Raw genomic sequence first — 23280 nt, forward strand, 5'->3', positions numbered from 1 at the left:
ACCAACCCTGATTTTCGTTTAATCATTTCCAAGGTGCCAATGTTCACACTGAAAATTTAACAATTGACTCTTTTAACTCACTGTGAGCTGATTCTAGGACACACCTAGATGGGGTGGGACACTGGATGAATGGCAGAGATGGGATGGTGTCCCTGTGAAGGGAAGGTGGGATTGGGAGGCGGGATGGGCAGTCACCCACTGTTTGGGGACAGGCCATGGGAAGAAGAAATGCCCAGCTCTGACTTCTCCCATTCTCCAGTACAGTGCTGGGCTAGTCCCAATTGGAGGGGGTGGGGAGACTCCTGCACCCTTGGAGGCTACATTATAGGTCTCCTGATTCACAGTCTGAGGAGGGGAGGCATTCCATCATGCTCAACTGGTGAGACTGTAGCTGTGGCACACTCCAGTAAAAACATCTCACAGACAAGCTAAAGCAGGTTGAAGGTAACTGACAGGCCTCCCCATCTGTGAGTTAGATGGATGTATTGCTTTGCTGGGTTTGGGGCATAAATAAGTACTTTGTCAAAACCTCCATTGAGATACTCATGCAGTTTGGGGTGGCTTGTTTTTATACAATTAAATAGGTTACTTATTTTCCTAATATTCTATCATTACGTTCTTACTGTAAAATCTAGCTGGATCATGGTGAATAATTATTTTTTGATAAAATGATTTTGGCTCTGATTTTATTCACAATTTTAAAATCAATATTCATTACTGATTCATCTATAGTCCTCTTTCTTTGTTTTAACCTTCTCTAGTTTGGGTATTACGAGTATATTGTAACATAAAAGGAGTTGAGTGGCGTTTTCTCAAAATCTGAGAATTTGTGAAGCATCACCATCATTGAATCTGTAAACATTTGATAGATTTCATGTGTAATGGAGAAGGCTCTCTCCCACTCCCCCCATTGCTCACTTCTTTACAACTATCTCAATTTCATTTTCTGAAATGAGGTTTACATTTTCATTTCATGTTCTGTTAATTTGGGTATTAGATTTTTATAGTCATCTGAATTCTTAGCTTAACTGGCATATAATGGTGTCTGGCAGGTTCTTCTTTTTACTCTAGTGTGATTTCATCTAATTGTTTTTAATTTTTGGTTATTTGATTTTTTCCTCCCTCCTCTTTTTAATTAGCTGAGATAGAAATTATAATACGTTTACACTTTAACTTTAATATAATATGCTTACACTTCATTGCATCTTTAGGAAATACAGACAGTTTCCTCCATCGATTCAAAGGAATGGTAGGAGAGTTAACCATTTCATGACTGGAGGATCAGCCATGTTCCTTAATGGGTTTTCTTAATCCAACCTTCTTTACAGACATGATATCCTTGAAGGCGTCATCTGAGAGAGGATCTCTGGCAGTCAAGAAGGGAGTCCAGTTATAGAGTGGAACCGTGAAAAGAAGCAGGCCCAAAGCAGACTAACATCCCCAGCAAATAAACCTTAACCCAGTGGGGAGGGGAGTGATTATATTATGGAAAGATAAGAGACATTAGGGCTCTGTAGCATTGGAGGCTTGTGTGGCCCTGGTCATGTGTATTTCCTAAGTGTTCTCTATTAATATAGTCTTTATATGTGCCCATTCATTCTAGCAATTTTTGTTTGTGTTTATAATAAAGTGTATCTCAAATGTATGGGGAGAGACCTTTGCTACAGTTTTTCCTATAGTATCCCAGTAAATACTTTGCTTGAAGATAATTGTGTCAGGTTAATAATTAAAAGTGAACAAACCTATTGGTGGGGGCTTATGAGATTAGTTTTAGGAGATTAGTTTTTATGAGATAGTTTTAGGAGTGCATTCCCACAGGGTATGGACCTGGTGTAGTTATGCCCCAGGAGACCCAACCTAGCAGAGTAAGTTGGGAGGGTAGCATGGAATGGCCACTTTCCAAAGCTAAATATCAAGAATATGAGAAGTCAAGATTAGGAATAGTGTAGTAAAATGGTGATTTGGGGCATAGAAGCTGCCAAATACTGTAAGGGATCTAAAAGTAGCTAAGGTCTTATAGTAGTTTTACTCATAACCAAATGCAGAATAGCAATATATTTTTCTTTTCTGAACACACCTAAATATAAATATCCTAAACCTAGAAAAAGCTGCCATCACTTGTGTGACAGTATGCATATGTGAATTATCTTCCCAGAGCTAAAAACAAAATGGGGTGGTAATGAACAAGCAACTTCTCTTTCCTTCTAACATCTGGGTGGGGTACACACTCTCTTCTATTGGCTTAGTTCCTGAGGAGTTTGGGCTCAAATTGAACAGACTTTCTACATTGCATTTGCCCTCCCTCTTCACTTCTAAATGCACCATAGCCCATAGATAGCAGTAGCCTGTTAGCACTAGGTTGGGCAAAACAGATCTCTTGAGACTTGAATCCACACAGTCTGGCTCCCAGAAGATCCCAGCATGGACTTTGGCTCCCAGAAGATCCCAGCATGGACTTGGGCTCCCAGAGGATCCCAGCATCGACTTGGGCTCCCAGAGGATCTCAGCATGGACTTGGGCTCCCAGAGGATCCCAACATGGTCTTGGGCTCCCAGAGGATCCCAGCATCGACTTGGGCTCCCAGATTTCTGGTAGCTTATCATTCCAACCTTCTAAAAGCTCACATGATCATTGCTCTCTAATACTTCTTGCTCTAAAGGCAGAAAGAAAAAATACAGGACAGAAGAGGTTAAGGATGACAAGGCAGGTAGGTGGTGAAGTGCACAGAGCAGTGGATGTGGCGTGAGGAAGACTTGAATTCAAATTTGACCTCAGACACTTACTAGTTGTGTGACTCTGGGCAAGTCACTTAAGCACAGTCTACCTGAGTTTCCTCCTCTGTAAAATTGGGGTAAAAATAATGCCTACTTCCCAGGGCTTTTGTGGTGATGAAATTAGATAATATTTGAAAATTGCTTAGACCAGTTCCTGGCACATCATAGGAGCTTAATACATCTTTTTTTTTTTTAAGAGGGCTTTTGGGTAAAGAATCCCCAGTGCTACTTTACATGAGTCTGGACAAAGGAGGGTTAGCTCAAAATTCTCCCCTTGTGAAGCTCATCCTGCTATTATTTGCTGCAAGGGCTTAACCATGTTAGGTCAAAGGATAAATTAGTTATGCTATCTACTTATATGTACTTTTATTTATGAGGCACTTACCTAGGGGTATGAACGTAGTATATCTCTCTTGCTTGTCAGAAATCCAACAAGATCAGTATCAAATTCTCCTCCAGTCCCTTGGCTTTTACCAAAGGAGGGATGGTCTCTTTCTCATTAAAACAGGGATTTCTGGCCTGGGGGTCCACAGATGCCCAAGGCATATGTGGAAAGATTTCAGGGGGTCCATGAACTTGGAAAAAAAAGTTGCATCTTTACTTTTACATTCTAACTAAAATTTAGCTTTTCCTTCAATTGTGAATTAAACAATCACCACTAAAAACAGCAACATTCTGAGAAAGGGTCTTCAGGTTTCACCAGGCTGCCAAAGGGACCCAGAATATAAGAGTTTAAGAAGCCTTGTTTTAGGATCAAAGAATCAAAACCTCCTCCTAATTTTCTTTGTGTAATGGCATTAAGCATACAAGTGTGCAGGTGATTTAAAAACAACTTTGTTCTGTCACATACAAAGACATATATGATAAAGAGAAAGGTTGGAAGGTAAAAGAATAAAAGAGCTGTGGCCCCCTTTGGTCAACAGGTAGGACAGTGAGACTTCTGTCTCTCCTTTTGTCTCATCTTCCCCTAACTGAACAGGAAGTATAGGGAATGTACCCTCTGTTCCAATTACCATGGTCTTGCAACAGCAATCCACTAGAAAGCAGGAGGAAGAACACAGGGAAGTGGGCATCCAGAAACCACATGCAATGCTTGACTCTGCTGGCTGTCTTTCCTCTTACATATAATGCAAGATGTGTGATTCCTCACAGGTTCTCTCTTCCACAAATCTCCAAAGACAAATTCAAGAAAAATTCCCCAACTGGTGAACCCTGAAACAGTCCATTCACCATTATTTCTGGAGTCTGACTTCTTTCTGGAAACATTTTCCTGGTAGTAGCCTGGGAGCTGTGGACCCACATTTGTCCATTGATTGATTGAATAGGAATATAAAATGCAAATAACAAAAGGAGACAAGAGCACAATAGCCATCACAAGATAGGACCCCTTTAGTTTTCTAGTGAGTAGCAGACACATGAGGTAAACCATAGTGCAAGGCATCAGGAAGGTTTTTGAAGGTTTTTGCTTTATATTTGGGAACTGTTCCAAAAGTTTACTAGGTTTCATGATATTAGTTGGTCAATATTTTCTTGGAAATGGGCAAAAAATGAATAACTATCCCTCACTTTTCTTGGAAAAGCAGTTACTTACTTGCTTTCATGTGTGGGTTTTAAGGGAGGTGCACATCTTGTTTTGATTTTAGTGGGACCTTGCCCTGGTAGAAATTCATTATCGACTTACTAGAAATAATGAAAGCATTTTGTTAGTAGGCAAGGAGTGAGAGGAAAAATTTCAGAAAAAGATCCAGCACCTCGGTTGTGCTAAGGAAAGTAAGTGATGGCCAGCAATCACCAAGCAAAGATCTCACATCATTCATTGATGAGGGCAGGGGTGGGGGAAACCTACCCACAAGAGCTCTGGACTCAGTCATGTTCAGTCTTCAAGATGACTGATCCTAAAGAGAGATTATGTTTTTCTCATGTTCATTGGTTCCCACCCATAGTTCCAGGGACAAAAAATTCAAATCCTACATTTGCTCATATCTAGGATTTCCCCAAAATGGATCATCTGGGTCCTTTCTAGAAAAGTTACTCAAAATAATTCAAAAGACAGTTATTTAATTGCCTCCCTCATGAAAGAAATACCAAAGCCAGGTGCTTCATAAATGCAAATTAATGCATACTTGAAATAAGCTACAATCCATCATCTCTGTTATACTCTCCTAGGAGGTTGTCTCCCAGGGATTGTTTAGATCTTGTGAAAAGGGGGGCCCTAGCCCAGTATAGTCCTATAGTCTGGACATGACTGCACTCTTCTGCTGAAGAGATTTTACTTTCATCTCAGTCTGCATTGTCTGAGCAGCAACCCAAATTCCAGATCTTCTGGCCAGTCCGGGCATGGAACCTCATGCTCCTAGCAGCAGCCATTTTCTCACCTGATAAGGGTGTAGCTTCAGGAAGCACCACCCACTGGGCAACCAGAGCTGAAGTTAGATGACTACTCTATTCTGGGTTCTGAAAGCTGTGGCTTCTAACACAAAGCTTTCAACATCTCCATTCAGACCACAGTCAAGTCTTTGTTCTAGACTTGATGCCTCCCTGAGGGGAGTGACTTCTCCTTGCCCTGGGTGCTGTTTGAATCATTGATAACATATTTGAACCATTAGAAATGACTGGTTTTTGTCTTGTTCCAGCATCTGGGCTACTCTCTTGTACCAGGATTTTAATAAAGGGAGTTAGATAGATAGATAATAGTTGAGAGTCACTGGGAAGGGAAAGGTGATGCATGAAGATTTGGCCTCATAGCCTGCCCTTGAAGAAGAATCATTCTTTTCTTCAAGGGTCTCCCCAGGAGAGGAGAAAACACATGGCACCAGCAGATAAGAAACCACATGGCTCCAAGGAAAGGAGGGACCACATGATACTAAGAAATAAGAGTAGCCAGAGGCAGTGGTAGAAGGATGAGACCAAGCCAAAAGCTGTAGGGACATGAAGGAGTAGAGTGGCAATAAAGAAGGAGTTAATGGACCATGTAGAATCTAGAGTCATGGAGCATTGAGGAATAGAACCATAATATGGAAGAGTAGTCTTATACCATGGCTATTTCAACTCATAGTGCAATTATGAGTTTCATGGACCCTGCAGGCTGGGAAAGGGAGCAGACTTTCTGAATCCTGATTGAGGGTGGAGGGATATTGGAGTACAAAGTAGTAAAATAAATCTGGAGGCCTGTTTAGTTACCTGGAAATATGGGGCTTCTGGAAAGGGGGATCCTTAGCCAAGGTAGCACTATAAGACTGGACATTCGAAGTTAGGGAATACCTGGAAAGGGAAATTGCTTAACTCACTAGTAAACCTGAATGACTCTCCTTCTTTTAAGAAGGGGACAGGGTAGGTGAGGGTAGTATCAAGGTAGTATGGAGGTAGGTGGTCCCTAGGAATTGGGGACAACAGACACAACTCTTTAGTGAGTCAGAGTGCTTTCTTCTTTGGAGGAAGAATCTAAATCAATGAAGCGATGTAAGTGAGTCTCTAGAAGATGGAAAGGTCTACTGGATGTAATGATGATGGGTAGTTGTTTTTGAATTTTCATGGGCTTGGATATCAGTCCTGTGTTTTTTCACTTTAATTGAGTTAAATAAGGTCTATGCTTATAGGATTAGCTGAAAGGAAATTTAGAAGGCATTAACTCAAATCCTCTCATTTACAAGATAGGAAACAGAGTCAAATAGAAAGAAGTGGTCTAAAGAGAAAGTGACATGACAATGGTTATACAGGTAATAAGTGTTCTGAGGCAGGATTTGAACAAAAGGTTTCTTAGCTTCAAATCCAGGGCTATTTTCTATACCAAATGGCCTCTTATATCTGATTTATTGCTATTTTGAATGTTTGCATGTGAGTTGAGCAGTCTTTCCTTTCCCCCCTTTCCTTTTTTCCTAAGAGATCCAGACATGAACCAAAACCTGCTGTTTCCAAAGAAAACCCTGTGTTTGTGTAGAGGAATGAGTCAAAAAGATATTTGTTAGAGAGGCCACCAAGTTTGAACCTTGTCTGTGTAAACACATGGTCTTCAGTTCTGGGCCATAGGTTAAATGTAAAGAAATGATAGTAAGTTGTCACTTAGGTGCTTACTTGCTTCAAAATATCAGTTACTTAAAACACCTGGTAAGTTTTTTTTTAACAAACCACATAAATTAAAAAACTACATGTTGAACAATCCAACAAATTAGGAGCAGATAAATTGGGTGCTTCATTCAACAGCAAAAAGATGTATACTGTGTGCCTATAAATATTACTTAATCACATTTCTCCAAGATTGAGTTCCATACCAACAGTTGAACAAATAAAATGGTCTTGTGAGATGCTTGGCAATTCAGAATTTTGAGGAGGTAAATAAATTTTGCTATTTAGACTTCATTCACAATCTTGCATCTCTCAAATACACCATGTACTATCTTTTCAGTATCTTTGCAAAAAAAAAATGGGTTACTAAGCACTTTAGGCAAAAGTCAGGTCTTCTGAGAATAGGACCATTCCCTTTAAAAGAAAGGCAAGACCAATATCTATTTAAATATTATGTGGTGTGATGAGAATATTTGTTGATATTCTAAAAATTGAATGGATTTTTCAAGGTCTTTTTTTTTGCCAAGAAGAGGCCTTTGTCCTTGAAAATAACATGCAAATAATAGTTAGGCTGTTAATTATTGTCATATTGTCCAATTTTCAACCAACAGGCTAAGAAAAAAAAGACGTCTAGGCTAACAAATTGTTAATGGTTAACAGGCATTGCTTCTGAAGAGTATAAAAGGATTTCGGGTTGACTTTCAATGAAGCAGCAAGTCCTCTGGGAGGAACAATTAACATCATGGAGTGGGGAACTTCTATTCTCTTGCTTGTTCTATTAGGTTTTGCTGAATCAAAAATACTACACACGAGTGTAGGTAAGTCACCATTTTGGGGGCATATTTGATTGTTTTTTTTTTTTTTGAGCAGAATTAGCTTCAAGTAATAAGGAAGCTTAAGCAAGATTTGTAATTTTAGATCTTACAGGTACAGTTACTACTCAGTTTAGAATGATGAAAATGTAACAACCCATTCTTGGAATTAGAGGGATATTTTACATAAGAGCATCTGGAGCATTTATGGTTTATGATCTTTTTTCTCCTCTGTAAAATGAACAAACATTATGATGAAATGACTCAAGACATTTAGAGCAACATGATGCAGCTGATAGAGAGTTGGTCTCAAAGCCAGAGAGACCTGGGTTGAAGTCCTGCCCCAACATACATTGGCTGTGGAAGCCTGGAAAAGTTACTTAACTTCTCAGTGCCCCACGTAACTCTCTAAGAATGGAAATGGCAGAGAAGGTGCTGACCAGCATTGGAAGAGAGATTTTCCTCACTCAGGGAGTACCAATGAGATCAATAGGATCACTATATCTATCTATCACTATAATGCAATGCCACTTAAATCCCTGGGTAACCATGGCCAAGTTATTCAATCGAGTTGTTCAGTCAAACTGACTTTCTTCACCTGTAAAAATGAGCCTAGTAAGACTTTTGCTTCTGTAATAGCTTGCATTTATATGGTGCTTTAAGGTTTGTGAAGTACTTAACATGTATTATCCCATTTGGTTTAGTAACCTCAGGATTTCTCCCAATCCTTTGTAAACTTTCTATTAATACAGAAATGTTACATTAGAAATGTAAGTTACTATCAACTGTGACTATGACCTTTAAGGTCACTTGCACCTTCAGAGTTCTGTGACTCTTTTTATCCTGGGTGCAAACTGCAGCCATTTAAATGTGTGAGCATAACAGAAAAAAATAATCATTCAGATGTGAATGCATTCAGAGAGCTACTAAGTATTTTCCTTGTGTTTGCTGGAAATTTATAACACCATAAACTCTGGAAATGATTTATGATAATTATGAAGCTGGGTTCACAATAGATTTCATGTTGATCCTATCTCAAACACATCATGAATCTATAGTTGGTAGGGACTATAGAAGCTATTTAGACCAACCATCTCATTTTACAAATGAGTAAGCTGAGGCCAAGGAATTGGCTGGCCCAGGGTAAGGTAGGCTCTAGGTGTTAGAAGTAGAATTTGAACCCAGTTTCAAATTCTGATTCCAGATCCAGTGTTTTTTCTCAGAGTTTTCTTTTAAGAGAAACCCTCTCTTCCTTCCTGACCCAGCTCAAATACCACTTTCTACATGAAATTTTTAAAATTACTTCTAGTGTCTTCCCTTGCAAATGCTCTTGGATTTAATCACTTTGCATTGATTTTTCTTTATTCTCTTTATATCACTTCTGAATGTGTGTGTGTGTATGTATTGACTCATCTGTTAAAAGCTCCTTGAGAGAACACATTGTTTCATTCTTTGTATCCCCAAAGCCTAGCACTATAGAGTAGGTACATAATAAAATCTCATTGGCTGGTTATTTAATTGATAGAATGCTCCCTCTTTGGGAATCATATCAAACTTGTCAATGAAAAATTCCAGCTTTTTGTTGTTGTTAACTGAGCCCTCAGATCAGTATAATCATCAGTAACAGCAACTCTTGAGTTGTATAGAACTTTGGAATCTTGACGTTGGAGGGCATCTTTGAGATTATCTCGGCCAATCCTGCACATTATGTAATTTAATGAATGTTTGCTGTGTGTCTTTTTTTATGTCAGGGACTGGTGTAACTTAGGACAATCACACTTTGAGTTTATTCTATCCTTGTGGAAGGATATCTGCTTGAATATTTCTAGCAACCCTGGCCCCATGTAAGTGAATTTACATATCTGGGGAAAAAAACCCAGGAACCATGACTTAAAGAGTCTCAGAAAGTTTTCTAGTCCTCTTTTGGATGAAAACCATGGAATTTTATTTTATTATTTAAAATTTTTATTTTATTTTTAGCTTATGGAATAAAAACGAGCATTTCCATAACAGTATAATAGAAAAATGATTACTCATGAAACTGCAAGTCTATTATGTACAACCTGCTATTCTTTTAAATATATAATAAAGTTGTCATGTAGATTTCTTTTCCCCCTCTTTTCTTCCTGTCCCCACTTAAATACATTCCTTAGGGGTAGGTGAAATTCTCTAGCTAAATATGGGGAAACCAAAAGTTGAAACCAGGGGCATGTGTATACGGGGGGAGGGGAGGAGAGACAATAATGAGAATAGAGAAGAAGGGGAAACTAGAGAGGAGGGAAAAAAGAAAGAAGGCAACTAGGGAAACGCAGCATAGCCAACACCATTGTCCCGTTCCTCTATTTCCTGTGGATCTTAAAGATAAAGCTGGTAAGGGAAGCAGCAGTAGGATGTGGCCCTACATTGAAAGGTATGACTTTTACCTGTGGTAGGAAAAGTTCAGTGGAGAGGATCTCAACTCTGTCACTCACTAACTATTCATAGGATAATCGATGGAGATATGGACAGAACTACTTCCATCTTACAGATGAGGAAACTCAGGCTTAAGATCTTATCCAGGGTCCCTCAAGTAGTAAGTGGCCAAGGTGGGGTTTGAACCCAACTCTTCTTACTCCATATTCAGTGCTCTCTCTCCTGTCTCACTAGCTGTGTTAGTCAAGTAAGAACCTCTCTGGGTCTTGGTTTCTTCCTCTATTAAGTGAAGGGATAGGGCTAAAGGAACCCCAGGGGCCTTTCCAACTCTCAGTCTTTCCTCAAAGAGCTGTGAATTCTCCTGTCCAAAAAGGCACCAGAAATTGTTTTTTGAGTATTCATTCTTCATGGATATTAGGATAGTTTAATATTGGTCTAGACCTTGGGGACCTGGCTTCTAGACTCTTCCACTAATTTTCTGTGTGCTTTTGGACAAATCCTTCATGTCCCTAGGCCCAAGTTCCCTCATTTATAAAATGAGTGGGTTTAGATTGGATGAGCTCTAACATTTTATTCTTGCATATTTGTTTATAACTAATACTGTTTTCCTACTTTCAGTGTGATGTCTAAAAATGCCATTTTATACAACTTCAAATAAATCTTGTTTTTCAGCTTCAACTTCAAGTTCTTCCCAATGCACAACAGAAGGAAACTTGGTTGACATGTGAGTTTTGTTCATATTAATTTAAATGCACTATATCCCTATGAATTATCAATATACAGAATGTCCCCAAAGTCTTGGTACAGTTTAAATTGACTAAGGCTGTTACTTGATGTCCTTTTTAAGGCTTAAAACTAAACTGAGACTTTTAAAGCATCCTGTTTGACTGGTTTGCAAAACACAGGTGCCTAATGTGGCAGCAAGCACCCCAAGCACGTCCTCAGGGTTTGCTGCCCATACAGGTTCTTGGATCTGCTTTGTTAAAGGAAAGCAACTCAAAATGGGTTAACAAGCTTACTTTAATCAGTCAGGCATATATCGTTTACCTTGTTCAGGGGAAAAGGTCATCACCCCGAACTTCAAAGTATACAGGCAGAATTATCAAGACAGAAACAGATCAAGTAGACAGATTTCCAAACTGTCCAACCATTACATCCATACCCAGTCAACATCTGGGCACATCTGGGTTTTTTAAAGCGGGGGGGGGGGGCCTGGACAATGGCTTCCCAGAATATAGATCAAATCACAGAATACTTCTCAAAGTGAGCCCCCAAAACAAAGCTACACATCAGGGCTTATATAGCCTTCTCCTGGCTCAGAGAATGTAACAACCTTATTGACTCACTGGCCAATCAAGAAGTATCTACTGAAAAACAAGCCTCCCACCCCAGGCTTCAGGTGCACTTTAGCCTAGGGGCAGGGAAGATCTTCCAAATTTGCATTCCCATTACACCTAACTACAGAGTTTCATAAGAATTTAGCATTGAACTTCAAATTAAATGGTCATGCAAAAGGTCACTCGCTGGTTCTTGCTTCAGATGTCAGACTTCTTGAAACTCAAGTTTAAGGCACCCTTGACTAGGCTAAATGACCCTTGTAGTCAGTTAAATACCATTCAATTGTTTGTATTGTAGATGACTTCAATTTAATTATAAAAATTCAAGACCACTGAATGCCTAATCAACTGTGACTTACTAGGTGAATAATTAGGAGTTTTTGGCACCTAATTCAATTGTATGACAATAGCCATATTCTTTCTTTATAGACATTTAAAAATTCAGGAGTAATTTTCAAAGGAAATGAGATGCCATTTCCTATTACTTGGAATTAATAAATTACTCTTTTGGTTGCTGGCCCCCATTTCAGGGAGGTGGGAGGGGAACGTCCTAATTATTTCCTATGCTCTCCAGGAATTTTCTTAAGACAATTAACACTCTACACCTGACCCAGGAAGTTCACCTGGCATTGACCAAGTCACTTTTTCAGAGGACTGAATTTGGACCCATTCTTGATAGATATTGCTAAGGATTTAATTTCAGGGGCCAACTGAATCAAAGGTAGAAGGAAACCTGGGGAAGTAGGGCACAAAAGAGTGACCGATCTTCACTATGTTCATTTTGTATTTTAGCAAAAGGCTCATTGGGAGTAAGGCAGAGAAGTTTTGTTTTGTTTTGTTTTTGGAGACCTAGAGATTATCATTGACCTGAGGTGACCTAACTGCGCAGGTCTGCAGGTCATTAGAAAGTCAGGCATCTTGAGAAAGCAGAAGCTTTATTCTTTTATCTCTTTGACCTTGTGTTTTTTGTTTCAGCGCCACCATCTTTTTTGCCCAGTTTATTCCAGGAGCCACTTACCAGGAAACAGGAAAACTGGTTACAGATTTCTTAGCTGATTTTGAAAAAATTGTGGCTGAGAAGCCCAAAGACTGTTTAGAAAAACAGGTAGGTATGACATACGGTGTCTTCCTGCTGAATAAAGGAAGGGTGAAAAATTCCAAGTACCTCCTTCGTTCCTAACAAGAGTGCCTTTCTATTTCTCTTCTGTATTAATTTTCTCCCCTTAGTCTCAAGTCTAGTCAAAAGTCTTTAGGTTTTTTTTTTTTACCAGAAATCAAGATTTTTTAAATCAAACTACCTTTTGGTGGTGATATTACTAGGCATGTGTAAGTCTGTGATGCAAGATGGAAAAGAGTCATGATTCATATCCTGCTTCACATCCAATTGCTTTTCTAAGTGAACTTGGAAAATCTCTTCAATTCTCTGTGCCTTAGTTTCCACATAGAGAAAATGAAGAGATTGACATAGATGAGTTCAAAGGTATTTTTCTTCCTATGAGTCTATGATCTTTGGTGCTAGCTAGTTTTCCTGTCTATATATTCAGTTTCATATTATCTTTAGTATGGTATCTTCAGTAACATGTTATCTTTAAAAATACTATTGATGTCTTTTGTTTTTACAACACTCATTTCTAGATATACCTTTCTCCTACCTAATGAGCCATCTTTGTTTGATAATTAATTAAAAAAAGAGAGAGAAGGAAAAAAAGTTCAGCAAAACCATCCAAAAGATCTATGGTAGTGTTAGGGAACCTGCAGCCTTGAGGCCACATAGTCCTCTAGGTCCTCAAGTAAGGGACTTTGACTGAATCCAAACTAAGAAGATTCTGCACCCCTGATCTCTAGTGTCTGAGAGTATACACAATATTTCCATGCCTATAGTCTCTAATCTCTTCAAAGAGAAGAAGATAGTCATATCTTATTTCTTCTTTTGATTGATTTTTGACATTCTTTTTAAAATTTTGAGTTCCAAATTCTCTCCCTCCCTCTAGCCCCTCCTCCCCCATGGAGAAGGCAAGCAATTCCCATTATATAATCGCATATCTTTTCAAAGTCAATCCCAATTGTCCCTTTCTTCTCCCTCCCTCTTCTTTTTGAGCCCCAGGAAAAGTTGCTTACTCTTTCTAAATCCCTACTGCTCCTTCCTCATCTTTGGTTGGAGTTCTTTCACTTTGAAAGGAACTGGCCATGAATGTGGAATGTTGTATGCAGGGGGCCACAGGCATCACTCCTAGGCCCCCAGCAATCACTCAGGGGCATAGGTAGCTGCACTGAAGTGGTGATTCCAGACCTATAAACCATTCCTTCCCCTGTCCCCACCTCCCCACCCCTCCTCATCTGGTCTCTCTAAGCTCAGTCACACCTGTGCCTGAACAGGTAGGTAGAGAGAAAACCAACAGATTGGAATGCCCACAACTCCTTTTTATCTCGAGATATTTTCCCATTCTCATTTGTTTGGGGAGGCAGGAGGCAGGTGGTATATAGGTTTTTAATGAGCTTTATAAAATATCCACTTAAAGATGCTTCTCTCCCTATCTCCCCCCCCCTTTAATTATACAAGCTACCTGCCTTCTTGAAAGAAATTTGTCATGATAAAGACATCTCTGAAAAGCATGGACTTGCTGGCTGCTGCAGCAAAGCTGGAAGTGACAGATTAGAGTGTTTGCTGGCTCACAAAAGGAGGGGCAATGCAGCATCCATCCCGGAATTCCAAGTTCCAGAATCTACCCAGAGCTGTAAGGCACACCAAGAGAATCCAGTGACTTTCATGAACAGGTGAGAAGCCCAGGTCTGGTCACTTACAGAGATGTTGGTGAGTTCTCTGGGAAAGGCAAACTGCTGTGCTTGGCATGTGGGACTCACCCCAAATTATTTCACCCTTGCTCAAAGTGAAGTCAGCAGCAAGGCAATCATCTCACACTAGAATATTATGATGGGTCTTTGTTTTACCAGCCTCTGCATAATACACCAGATGTTAAAACATTAGGGAGGGCTATTTCCTTAGAGGGGCAAATTGGTCTGAAGTCAGGAAGACCTAATTTTCTTTAGGCTTTGGCCATTTATTTACTAAGTAACTCTGGGTGAGTTGGGTGGCCTCTCTGAGGTTCGGTCCCCTCGTTTCTAAAGCAGGGATAAATCAAGTCTAATCAATAGTCAACTGCTACATTCCCAGCACTGTGCTAATCACCGAGAATACAGAGAAAGTTAAAATAAAAAACCAAATCAACATAAAACAAGCAATGATTCCCATGTTCCAAGAAGCTTACAGTGTAGTGGGGGAGATAGTGTGCAAAAAAACTGTACAAACAAGACATAGGATGAATTAGAGATAATGTCAGAGGGAAAGCCTTAAGATTAAGGAGAATTGGAAAAAAAAGCATCTTGCAGAAAGTGAAATTTTTGCTGAGATTTGCAGGAATCAGGAAAAGCCAGGAGGTGGAGATGAAGAGGGACAGAGGTGCAGGAATGACAGAAAGCAAGAGAAAATCCCAGAAATGAGATTTGGAGTGTCTTAAGTGAGAAATAGCAAGGAGGTCTCTGGATTGCACCTACCTCACAGGGTTGGTGTGAGGCTCAAATGAAGAAAGCACTTGCAAGCTATAAAGACACATGATAAAGTGAGCTAAAATGGCCACCCTCCATTTTTCCTTCTTGTTTTTAGACACCAACACTAAGATTCCATAAAAATAATTCAGGCAATTAATAAGTACTTCTGAAAAGCCAACTCTCTACCAGGACCTGTCTGAGGTGCTAGGGATAGGAAGGGAAAACTTAAGAATTGAATCACGGATCAGCTTTGTGTCCAAAAATTGCTCACAAAAGGAAAAATATGATATAATGTATAAATAATAGCAATGTAGCAACAAATAATAAAATAATAAAAACAAATATATTAATAACGAAATATAAAAATAATAAATATAAAATTTAAAAATATAAATAAATGAGGTGCTAGAGATGTAATAGCATTAAATTAACCTTCTGGGGTCAATGAAATGTCAGTCTGTCAACAAGCATTTATTAAGCACCTATTGTATTTCAGGCACCAGGCTAAGAATTGAGGATACAAAAAAGGCAAAAAAAATCCTTGTTCTCAAGGAGCTCAGAGTTTAATGGGTGAGACAGCATGCAAACAAGTTAGTAGAAACAATAAATTGGAGAAGTTCAACAGAGGGAATGCATTAGAATTAAGGTACAACAGGAAAAGCTTCTGGGAGCAGGTGAAGAAATGGCTCTTTATTAAATTTATTCATTCAACAAATGTTTATTGATCATCTACATACAAGACACTGCAGGGGGCAGGATATTAATGGATGTAAAAAATCTTAAGTTGGGCACTTTGTCCTTCCACACTAGTGGAGAAGATGAAATAGATTCCCAATAATTGTCATACTAAATGTAAGGGGAGATTATGCCAGGGAATTCGAAGAAAAAGGGGTTGCTTTTGGTAGGGGGCCTTTGATTTATTGATTTCAGTTTGATAGACACTTATTATTTGACCTTCTATAGTATGGACCAGGCACTATTAGGTACTGGGAGCATAAAGAAAAAAAAAAACCAAGGCAGTTTCTGCCCCCAAGTGGCTTGCATTCTAAGTGAGGGAAGCAAGAGGGCAGGCAACATATACTCTGATAACTAAAGACACTATGTATACAAATGTATTATAAACATATATATTTACACACATATGTGTGTATGTGTACATATATACATATATTTAGGGAAAGTTATACAGTGGATAGAGTACTGAACTTGGAATCAGGGTGATTGATCTTTCTGAGATAAAATACAGCCTCAGATACTTTTTAGCTGTGTTACCCTGGGCAAGTCACTTAACTCTGCCTCAGTTCCTCACCTGTAAAAGTAAGCTGGAGAAGGAAATGGGAAACCACTGCAGTATCTTTGCCAAGAAAACCACAAAATGTGATCACAATGAGCCAGACAACTGAAATGACTGAATAATAACTACAACTCTACATATCGATCTCTATCCATATGGAGAGGGAAGATAAGGAAGGCATCTACAATAGCTAAACCTCAAAGGGAGCCAGGGCTTCTAAGAAGAGGTAGAGAGAGTTTCCTGGGGAACTTTGGAGCCAAACTTCGAAGGGGATAGGAGAAATTCAGTACTCTAGGCTTTGTGGGCATGGAGGGAAGGGTCCTATTAGGTAGGGGAATGGGATTCTAGGCAAAGGGATCAATGTGAACTGAAAGTGAACTGGGCATGGATAGTGAATGGTAAATAGTTCAGTTGGACAGTAGTGTTGAATCATGAAGAGAAACAGTGACATTTAAGAATGAAAAAGTAGGTTGGAGCTCCTCTGTGGTGGCCCTGAATGCAAGTCCAACTACCAATTTTTGTTAAGAATGCCTACTGCAGGGTGGCTAGGTGGCACAGTGAATAGAGCACTGGCCCTGGAGTCAGGAGGACTTGAGTTCAAATCCCGTCTTAGATACTTAACACTTACTAGCCATGTGACCTTGGGCAAGTCACTTAACTCCAATTGCCCTGCCCTCCCTCCTCCAAAGATAAAAACAAAATAAAAAGAATGCCTAGTGCATTCAGATAGGTACCACAAGACTGGGTCTGACTTATAGCCATCATCATGGCTTGTTTCCCCAGTTCCATTATAACTGGGGGCTTAAGCAGCACAAACCAAGGATTGATATAGATGACTGTGGGTACCTTCTCCTACCAGACACCCTACACTATGGTCTGGCACAACCCCCTTCTCAGACTTTCTTTCTCAATCAGTTTTGTCTAGCTCTCATTTTCACCCAATGCTCTTCCACTACCATCATGATTGATCTCTACTGGATGCCAGACTACCCCCACTGTCCTTTACTCTCTGGTGCGCTCAGATTGCATAGAGGAGGGTCCTATGCTATGAATGAATGAGGCATTTATTAAGCATTTACTGTATGTAGAGCACTGTGCTAAGGGTTGGAGACCCAAGAAGAAAAGAAAGGCAGTCCTTCATCCCAAGGAATTCTCATTCTATAAACTCATTACAGTAGTTGTTTCTTGGCTTCGGTGAAAGTCAGGGATTCTTAACTTTTTTTTTTTGTCATCTGATAAAGCCTACATAATCTTCTTAAAATCATTGTAAAAATGTACAAAATAAGATACATAAGGTAACAAAGGAAGAAAATTATATTGAAATGGTTATCAAAATATTTAAGAACAACCCCACCCCCCAAACCAGTTCAGAGACACAGGTTAAGAATTCTTGGGATTAGTGCTCTAAGCGGGTGAGCCTCCCCCAGGCTATGCTTTGTACTTATGCCTGCCTCCCAGCCTCACATAGTCCTATCTCTGGACAAGCTAGATAGTCACATCCTGTACTGAACATGCCAATTCAACTCTTTATTTCTTTACCAGAAGCCTGAATTTGGTGAACCATGAAGAATGTTCCAAAGCCTTCCTACAGAGAGTGATGTAGTTAGCGACAACCATCTTGCCTATGCAGGGCTCACATAGAACTTAATCTTACATTCTCTATTTTACTGGTTGGCTGCTCTTACATATTATTGGTTGTTATTCAGTCATGTCTGACTCTATGCAACCCTATGGACAAAGTTCATGGGTTTTCTTGGCAAATATGATGGAGTGGTTTGCTATTTCCTTCTCCAGTGTGTCTCCATTTTACAGATGAGGAACTGAGGCAAATAGTAGCTAGATGTCTAGCCCAGGATTACACAGCTAGTAAGTGTTTGAGGCAGAATTTGAACTCAGATCTTCTTGACCCAGTCAAGGTGTTCTATCTGCTGTAGCACCTAGCTGCCCATTATGTATTATAGTTATTGATATTTGAGTCTTATTTCCCCCTCTTCACACCAGACTGTGAACTCTAAAAGTCTAGCATCTACTACACAAATAGTAGATGTTTAATATTTTTGAATGAATAAGAAACAATCTGAATTTTTAAGTTATTTTGCTTTTATTAAAAAGATATCAGGGAACAAAATCCTACAGGTGGGATCTAGAGAGAGAATAAGCTTGTTTCTTCCAGAGTTCCATGATAGGCATTAAAGTTGAAATTATCTATATTTCTGGATCAGAAACTTTAAAACAAATCCCAGAATTGACTGAATTCACCTTTCCCTTTCACATGTGATTGTAAATCTTGTTGGCATGTGTGCTTGATTACAGATATATCTATGAAATATCCAGAAGGCACCCATTCCTCTATGCACCCACAATCCTTTCTCTGGCCTCCCGATATGACAAGATAATCTCCAATTGTTGCCAAGCTGAAAATCCAGTTGAATGCTTCCATAGCAAGGTATGGTTTTGTTGTGTCTATATTAACTCGATACTGTGTTGATGAAAGTCCCTGGCTTGATATTATCAAAGAGGAGTTCAAAGATAAAATTAGAACACTACTTTCACTCTCTAGGAGTCATGTCTTGTTCCAGCAGCCAGATTCTCATTCTCTCTCTCAAAGACAGAGAGTTTGAGAGATTACAGAGAGTGGAAGGGATAAGTAAGAAAAGAGAAGGAAGGAGAATGGAGCCTAAGAGGAGATGGGGAAGGAGAAGGAAAGGGAGATTTAGGGAAAGAGGGAGGGAGAGAGAGACAGAGATGAAGAGGAGAGAGGGGAGAGTGAAAGAGATTGAGGAAGAGAGAGAGAGAGAGAGAGAGAGAGAGAGAGAGAGAGAGAGAGAGAGAGAGAGAGAGAGAGAGAGAGAGAGAGAGAGAGAGAGAGAGAGAGAGAGAGAGAGAGAGAGAGAGAGAAAGAGAGAGAGAGAGAAGAAAGAAGAGAGAAGATAAGAGAATAGAGAGACAGAGAGAACAGAAGAACATGAGAACAACATATACAGGCAGAAGTTAGAGACAGTGGGTATTCATGGACTACAGTGTTATGGTCATAGACTGAATAGCTCAGACATCACTGGTAGCATTCTTTTCCTACTCTTATTTTCACATTCTGATGCCTCCTTGGAGTGTCAGACTCTGACCCTTGTCTTCAGCAGGTTTAAAGGGGATTTAATGTAAGTTAACTAGACATATATGGAAATAATTGCTAGATTTAGATTTGTCCTGAAGATGCGTCAGTTCTCTCATCTATAAAATAAGGGGTTAGGCCAGACAGTGAGTGTAGAATCAGGAAGAACTGAGTTCAAATCCAACCTCAGATACCTAGTAGCTGTGTGACTCTGGGCAAGTCACTTAACCGTTTTCTGCCTCAGTTTCCTCATCAGTAAAAATGTGGATAGCAATAACACCAACATCACAGGGTTGTTGTGAATATCAAATGAAAGAATATTTGTAAAGAATTTAGCATGGTGCCTGACACATAGTAGGCACTTACTTTGTTTTTTCCTTTCCTCTCCCCCTTCTAAGGTCAAAATTCTACAGCTCTGTTTATTTATATCTGTGTATATATCATTGTTTTTCTCTGAATCCCAGCAGCAATTAAAAAACACCCAACATTAACCATGAAGGTTAATGATCTTATTAATTAAAAATTATTCTAAACAATGCTATGTACTTAGTGTCCCAAAAGTCTTAGAGCAGTTTTAAGCTATTAAAACTTTAAAGTTTTGAGGAGGAAGAAAGTGGGGTTCAAGCAGGCTGATGATAATAATGGTTAATCTTTATATAGCACCTACTATGTGCCAGGCACTGTGTTAAATACTTTATAAATGTCATTTCATTTGATCCTCACAACAACCCTGCAAGGTAGACACTATTGTTACCCCCTCCTATTTTACAGCTTAGGAAACTGAGGCAAATGGGGTTAAGTGACTTGCCAGGGTCACATAGCTGCTAAGTGTCTGGGGCTGAATTGAACCTTGTGACTCCAGGACCAGTGCTCTAAACCACTGCACCATCCAGCTGCCTAGCTGATGACCTGGGAAGGTAGGCCCAGGCTATGGAGTGACTAGAGATTTGGTGAGGACATTTTCAGCTGGAGGGAAATGTAGAATTATTAAAGCTTAAAAGTGCTCTAAGACTTTTGGGTCATCTTGTACACATGGAAGAATAATAACATTAATAATTACTAGCCAAAGAGGTACCCGAGTGGTGGTGGTGACTGAGCCAGCTTTAAAGCCAGGAAGACCTTGGCTTAGTGCCAGCCTCTGACACACACACTCTGGGCATGTATGTGTGGATGAAAAAAGAGGAGGGTGTGCTGATTGTAGGAGATGAGGAAGTGATAATGAGGGGGTCAAGGAGTCCCCTGTGCCCTCTGCTGGTCCAGTATGTGTGTGAATATGTGTATGTGAGTGTGTATGCACGTGTGCATGCATGTGTATGTGCATATGTGTGTGCACGAGTGTATATGTGTATGTGTGTATGCATGTGTGCATTGTGTGCATGCGGGTGTATGTGTGTGAGTGTGTCTATGCACACACGTGTGCAAGAGTGTATGTGTGCACATGATTATGTATGTGTGTGAGTGTGTATGTGTGTGTGTGTGTGTGTGTGTGTGTGTGTGTAGGGAAGGTAAAGAGGGAAGGGAAGAATGAGAGAAGGTACATTCCATATTGTAGAAAGTAGCCAACAGCGCAGTATCTTCAGAGCAGTGCCAGTTTTCTGAGACTGTGAGGAGATGGGCAGATTGTCAGAAGAAGGGGCACTAATGTGAAGGACTGGATTAGTGTTACAGGTGGGATGTTCCTTCCCTTGTTATCAAGGCCACCGAAAGGATCTGTGGTCTTCAGTGTGTCTCCAGACCTGTTCATAGGAGCAGCAAAGAAGAAGTGGATAAGAAAAGGTTGAAAATGAGAGAGAGACAGAGACAGAGACATACAGAGACACTGAGAGAGGAGATAATAGAAAGATCAAGCTCCTGGAAGAGATGGGGGAAGAGGAGTTGGAGGGCACAAGTAGATGGGTTGTCATTGGCAGCCTCGTCCTCTGAGCCTGAGGCAAAGCAGGGAAAGATGTAGGGGATAATGCTTCAATGATTCAAAGTGTGGAACTGGGGAGTAGTGGGAGCTGACACTGGGGTGGCTTCAGACCTTTTCAGTGAAGTATGAAGGTCCAGGGATGAGATCCAGATAGGGACCAGGAACAGAGAGGGTTTGTATAGGTGGGGGCTTTCAGCATTGAATGACTGAAAAATAATTCCCCAAACATTTTCTCCTTCCAGGTCTACCTGTGTCTCAATCCTACCAAATCTGTTCTCACTGCAGCCTCCAATCATTTCTACTCTGGGCAACTTTCCTCCTTCCAAAATCTTGAACCCTTGGTTAACCAGTTCAATTGCATACTGTTCTTAACCGTAGGATTCCTTATCTCCTTGTCCTACCACTACTCATTCCTTTCAAACATGTCTTATTTCCACCATTCACCTTCTTGATGTCTGCTTCCCCGAAGCTAAACACAGCTGGAAAAAAAATCACTTAAGAAGTTGACCCATCACAATTCTCCATTATCTGGTCTCAGTTGGAGCCTCAGTAATGAACACTGATGTGTTTCCCCTTCCCTGACTGTTGCTCTATAGCATGCCTCAACTGCTGTTCCAAACCTGCTCTTTTCTCAGGTCACCCACACCAACTCTCGCTATTCTTGGACCTTACCTTATACTTCATTGAAAAGAATCTGAAGCCATCCAAACATTCCTCCCTTCCCCAGTTCCATGGTTTGAATTACCCATCCTTCATGCCCCAACCCCCAATCCTTTCCTGTTTTGCTCTAGTCTCAGAGGAGAAAGTTGCCACTGACAATCTATCTACTCTTGCTTTCCATGCCATCTTCTTCTACTTCTTCCAGGAACTTGTCCTTTCTATCATCCCTTATCCATCCCCAATATTCAACCTTTTCTTATTCATGGGCTCCTCTGCTGCCCACAGATATGCCCAGATCTTCCCAACTTTTTAAAACACCTTTGCTCTACTCTTTTGCTTTCATAAGTAAACTCCTTGAAAAATCTGTCTACACCTGTTTCCTCCACTTTTTCTTACCTCCCATTCACTTCTCAATCCTTTGCAGTCTAGATTCTGTCCCCCATCACTTGACTGAATCTCTTCTCTCTAAAATCACTGATGGTCCCATTATTGTTAAATCCTATGGTGTTTTTTAGTCTTCTTCATTCTTAAATTTTCTATAGTACTTAACCACTCTTTTCTTCCATTTCTTGGATAAAACTTCTCCCTTATGGTTAATTTTTTGCTTGTCAGACCTGTCTTTCTTGACCAGTTTGGAGTTGAGAATGCTTGTCCAACCCTCTTTTATGTAGCTCATGGCTCTGCACCAGGTCCTCTCTTCTTCTTTTTCTCTATTCCCTCTTTCTGTGATCTCATCAGATTCCATGGGTTCAATGATCATCTCTGTGCATATGAATCCAAGATCAGTATAGCCCCTATTTCCCTCCAGCATCATTGACTCTCTGATGGATATGTCCACTTGCATATCCAATAGACACTTAAACTCAACATATCCAAACAGAATTCCTGATTTTTTTCTCCTGAACCCATTCCTGCTCCTGACATACCTATGTTTGTTGAGAACATTGCCATTATTCCAGTCATTTGGTTCACAACCTAGAATCATCCTCATGTCTTCATTCTCACTAACATTAATCATTTGGCAAGTTTTGTCAATCCCTCCCCTTCAATATATTCTATTACCTGTTCCCTTCACTCATACTCACTACCTTCACCTCAGCCCTCAACATCTCTCACCTAGATAAAGGCAATTATCTTTTAATAGGTCTCCCTGTATCTGTTCCCTCCTGTCTCTGAACCTCTACCAAATCAATATTCATAAAACATAGGTCTCACCATACCACTCCCCTGATCAAGAAGATTCCATGGCTCCCTATTGTCTTCAGGAAAAATACAAACTTCTTTGTCTGTCATTCAGAACCCTTCATAGTTTGGTTCCATCTCCTTTCAGGCTGATCATACCTTATTTCTCTAGGCACTCTC

The 23280-nt window shown here is 40.0% G+C and overlaps 1 protein-coding gene across 2 annotated transcripts in view; it reads left to right on the top strand.

The window, feature by feature from the left end:
- The first annotated feature begins 274 nt into the window (after positions 1–274).
- The window catches only part of AFP (alpha fetoprotein), a 48646-nt gene continuing 25640 nt past the window's right edge, over positions 275–23280 (top strand). Inside the window, exons 1-6 of one of the 2 annotated variants that reach the window (XM_069091713.1) lie at positions 275–467; positions 7497–7654; positions 10733–10784; positions 12373–12502; positions 13958–14172; positions 18551–18683. In XM_069091713.1, the coding sequence (XP_068947814.1) occupies positions 7579–7654; positions 10733–10784; positions 12373–12502; positions 13958–14172; positions 18551–18683 (606 nt within the window). In that variant the 5' untranslated portion in view covers positions 275–467; positions 7497–7578. The remainder of the gene's footprint in view (positions 468–7496; positions 7655–10732; positions 10785–12372; positions 12503–13957; positions 14173–18550; positions 18684–23280) is intronic. The other variant, XM_069091711.1, reaches the window with a different exon arrangement.

The sequence above is a fragment of the Petaurus breviceps genome, unplaced genomic scaffold, assembly GCF_028583685.1.
Source record: "Petaurus breviceps papuanus isolate PSGF00001 unplaced genomic scaffold, PetGlider_PUasm1.0 126, whole genome shotgun sequence".
Taxonomy (NCBI): Eukaryota; Metazoa; Chordata; class Mammalia; order Diprotodontia; family Petauridae; genus Petaurus; species Petaurus breviceps.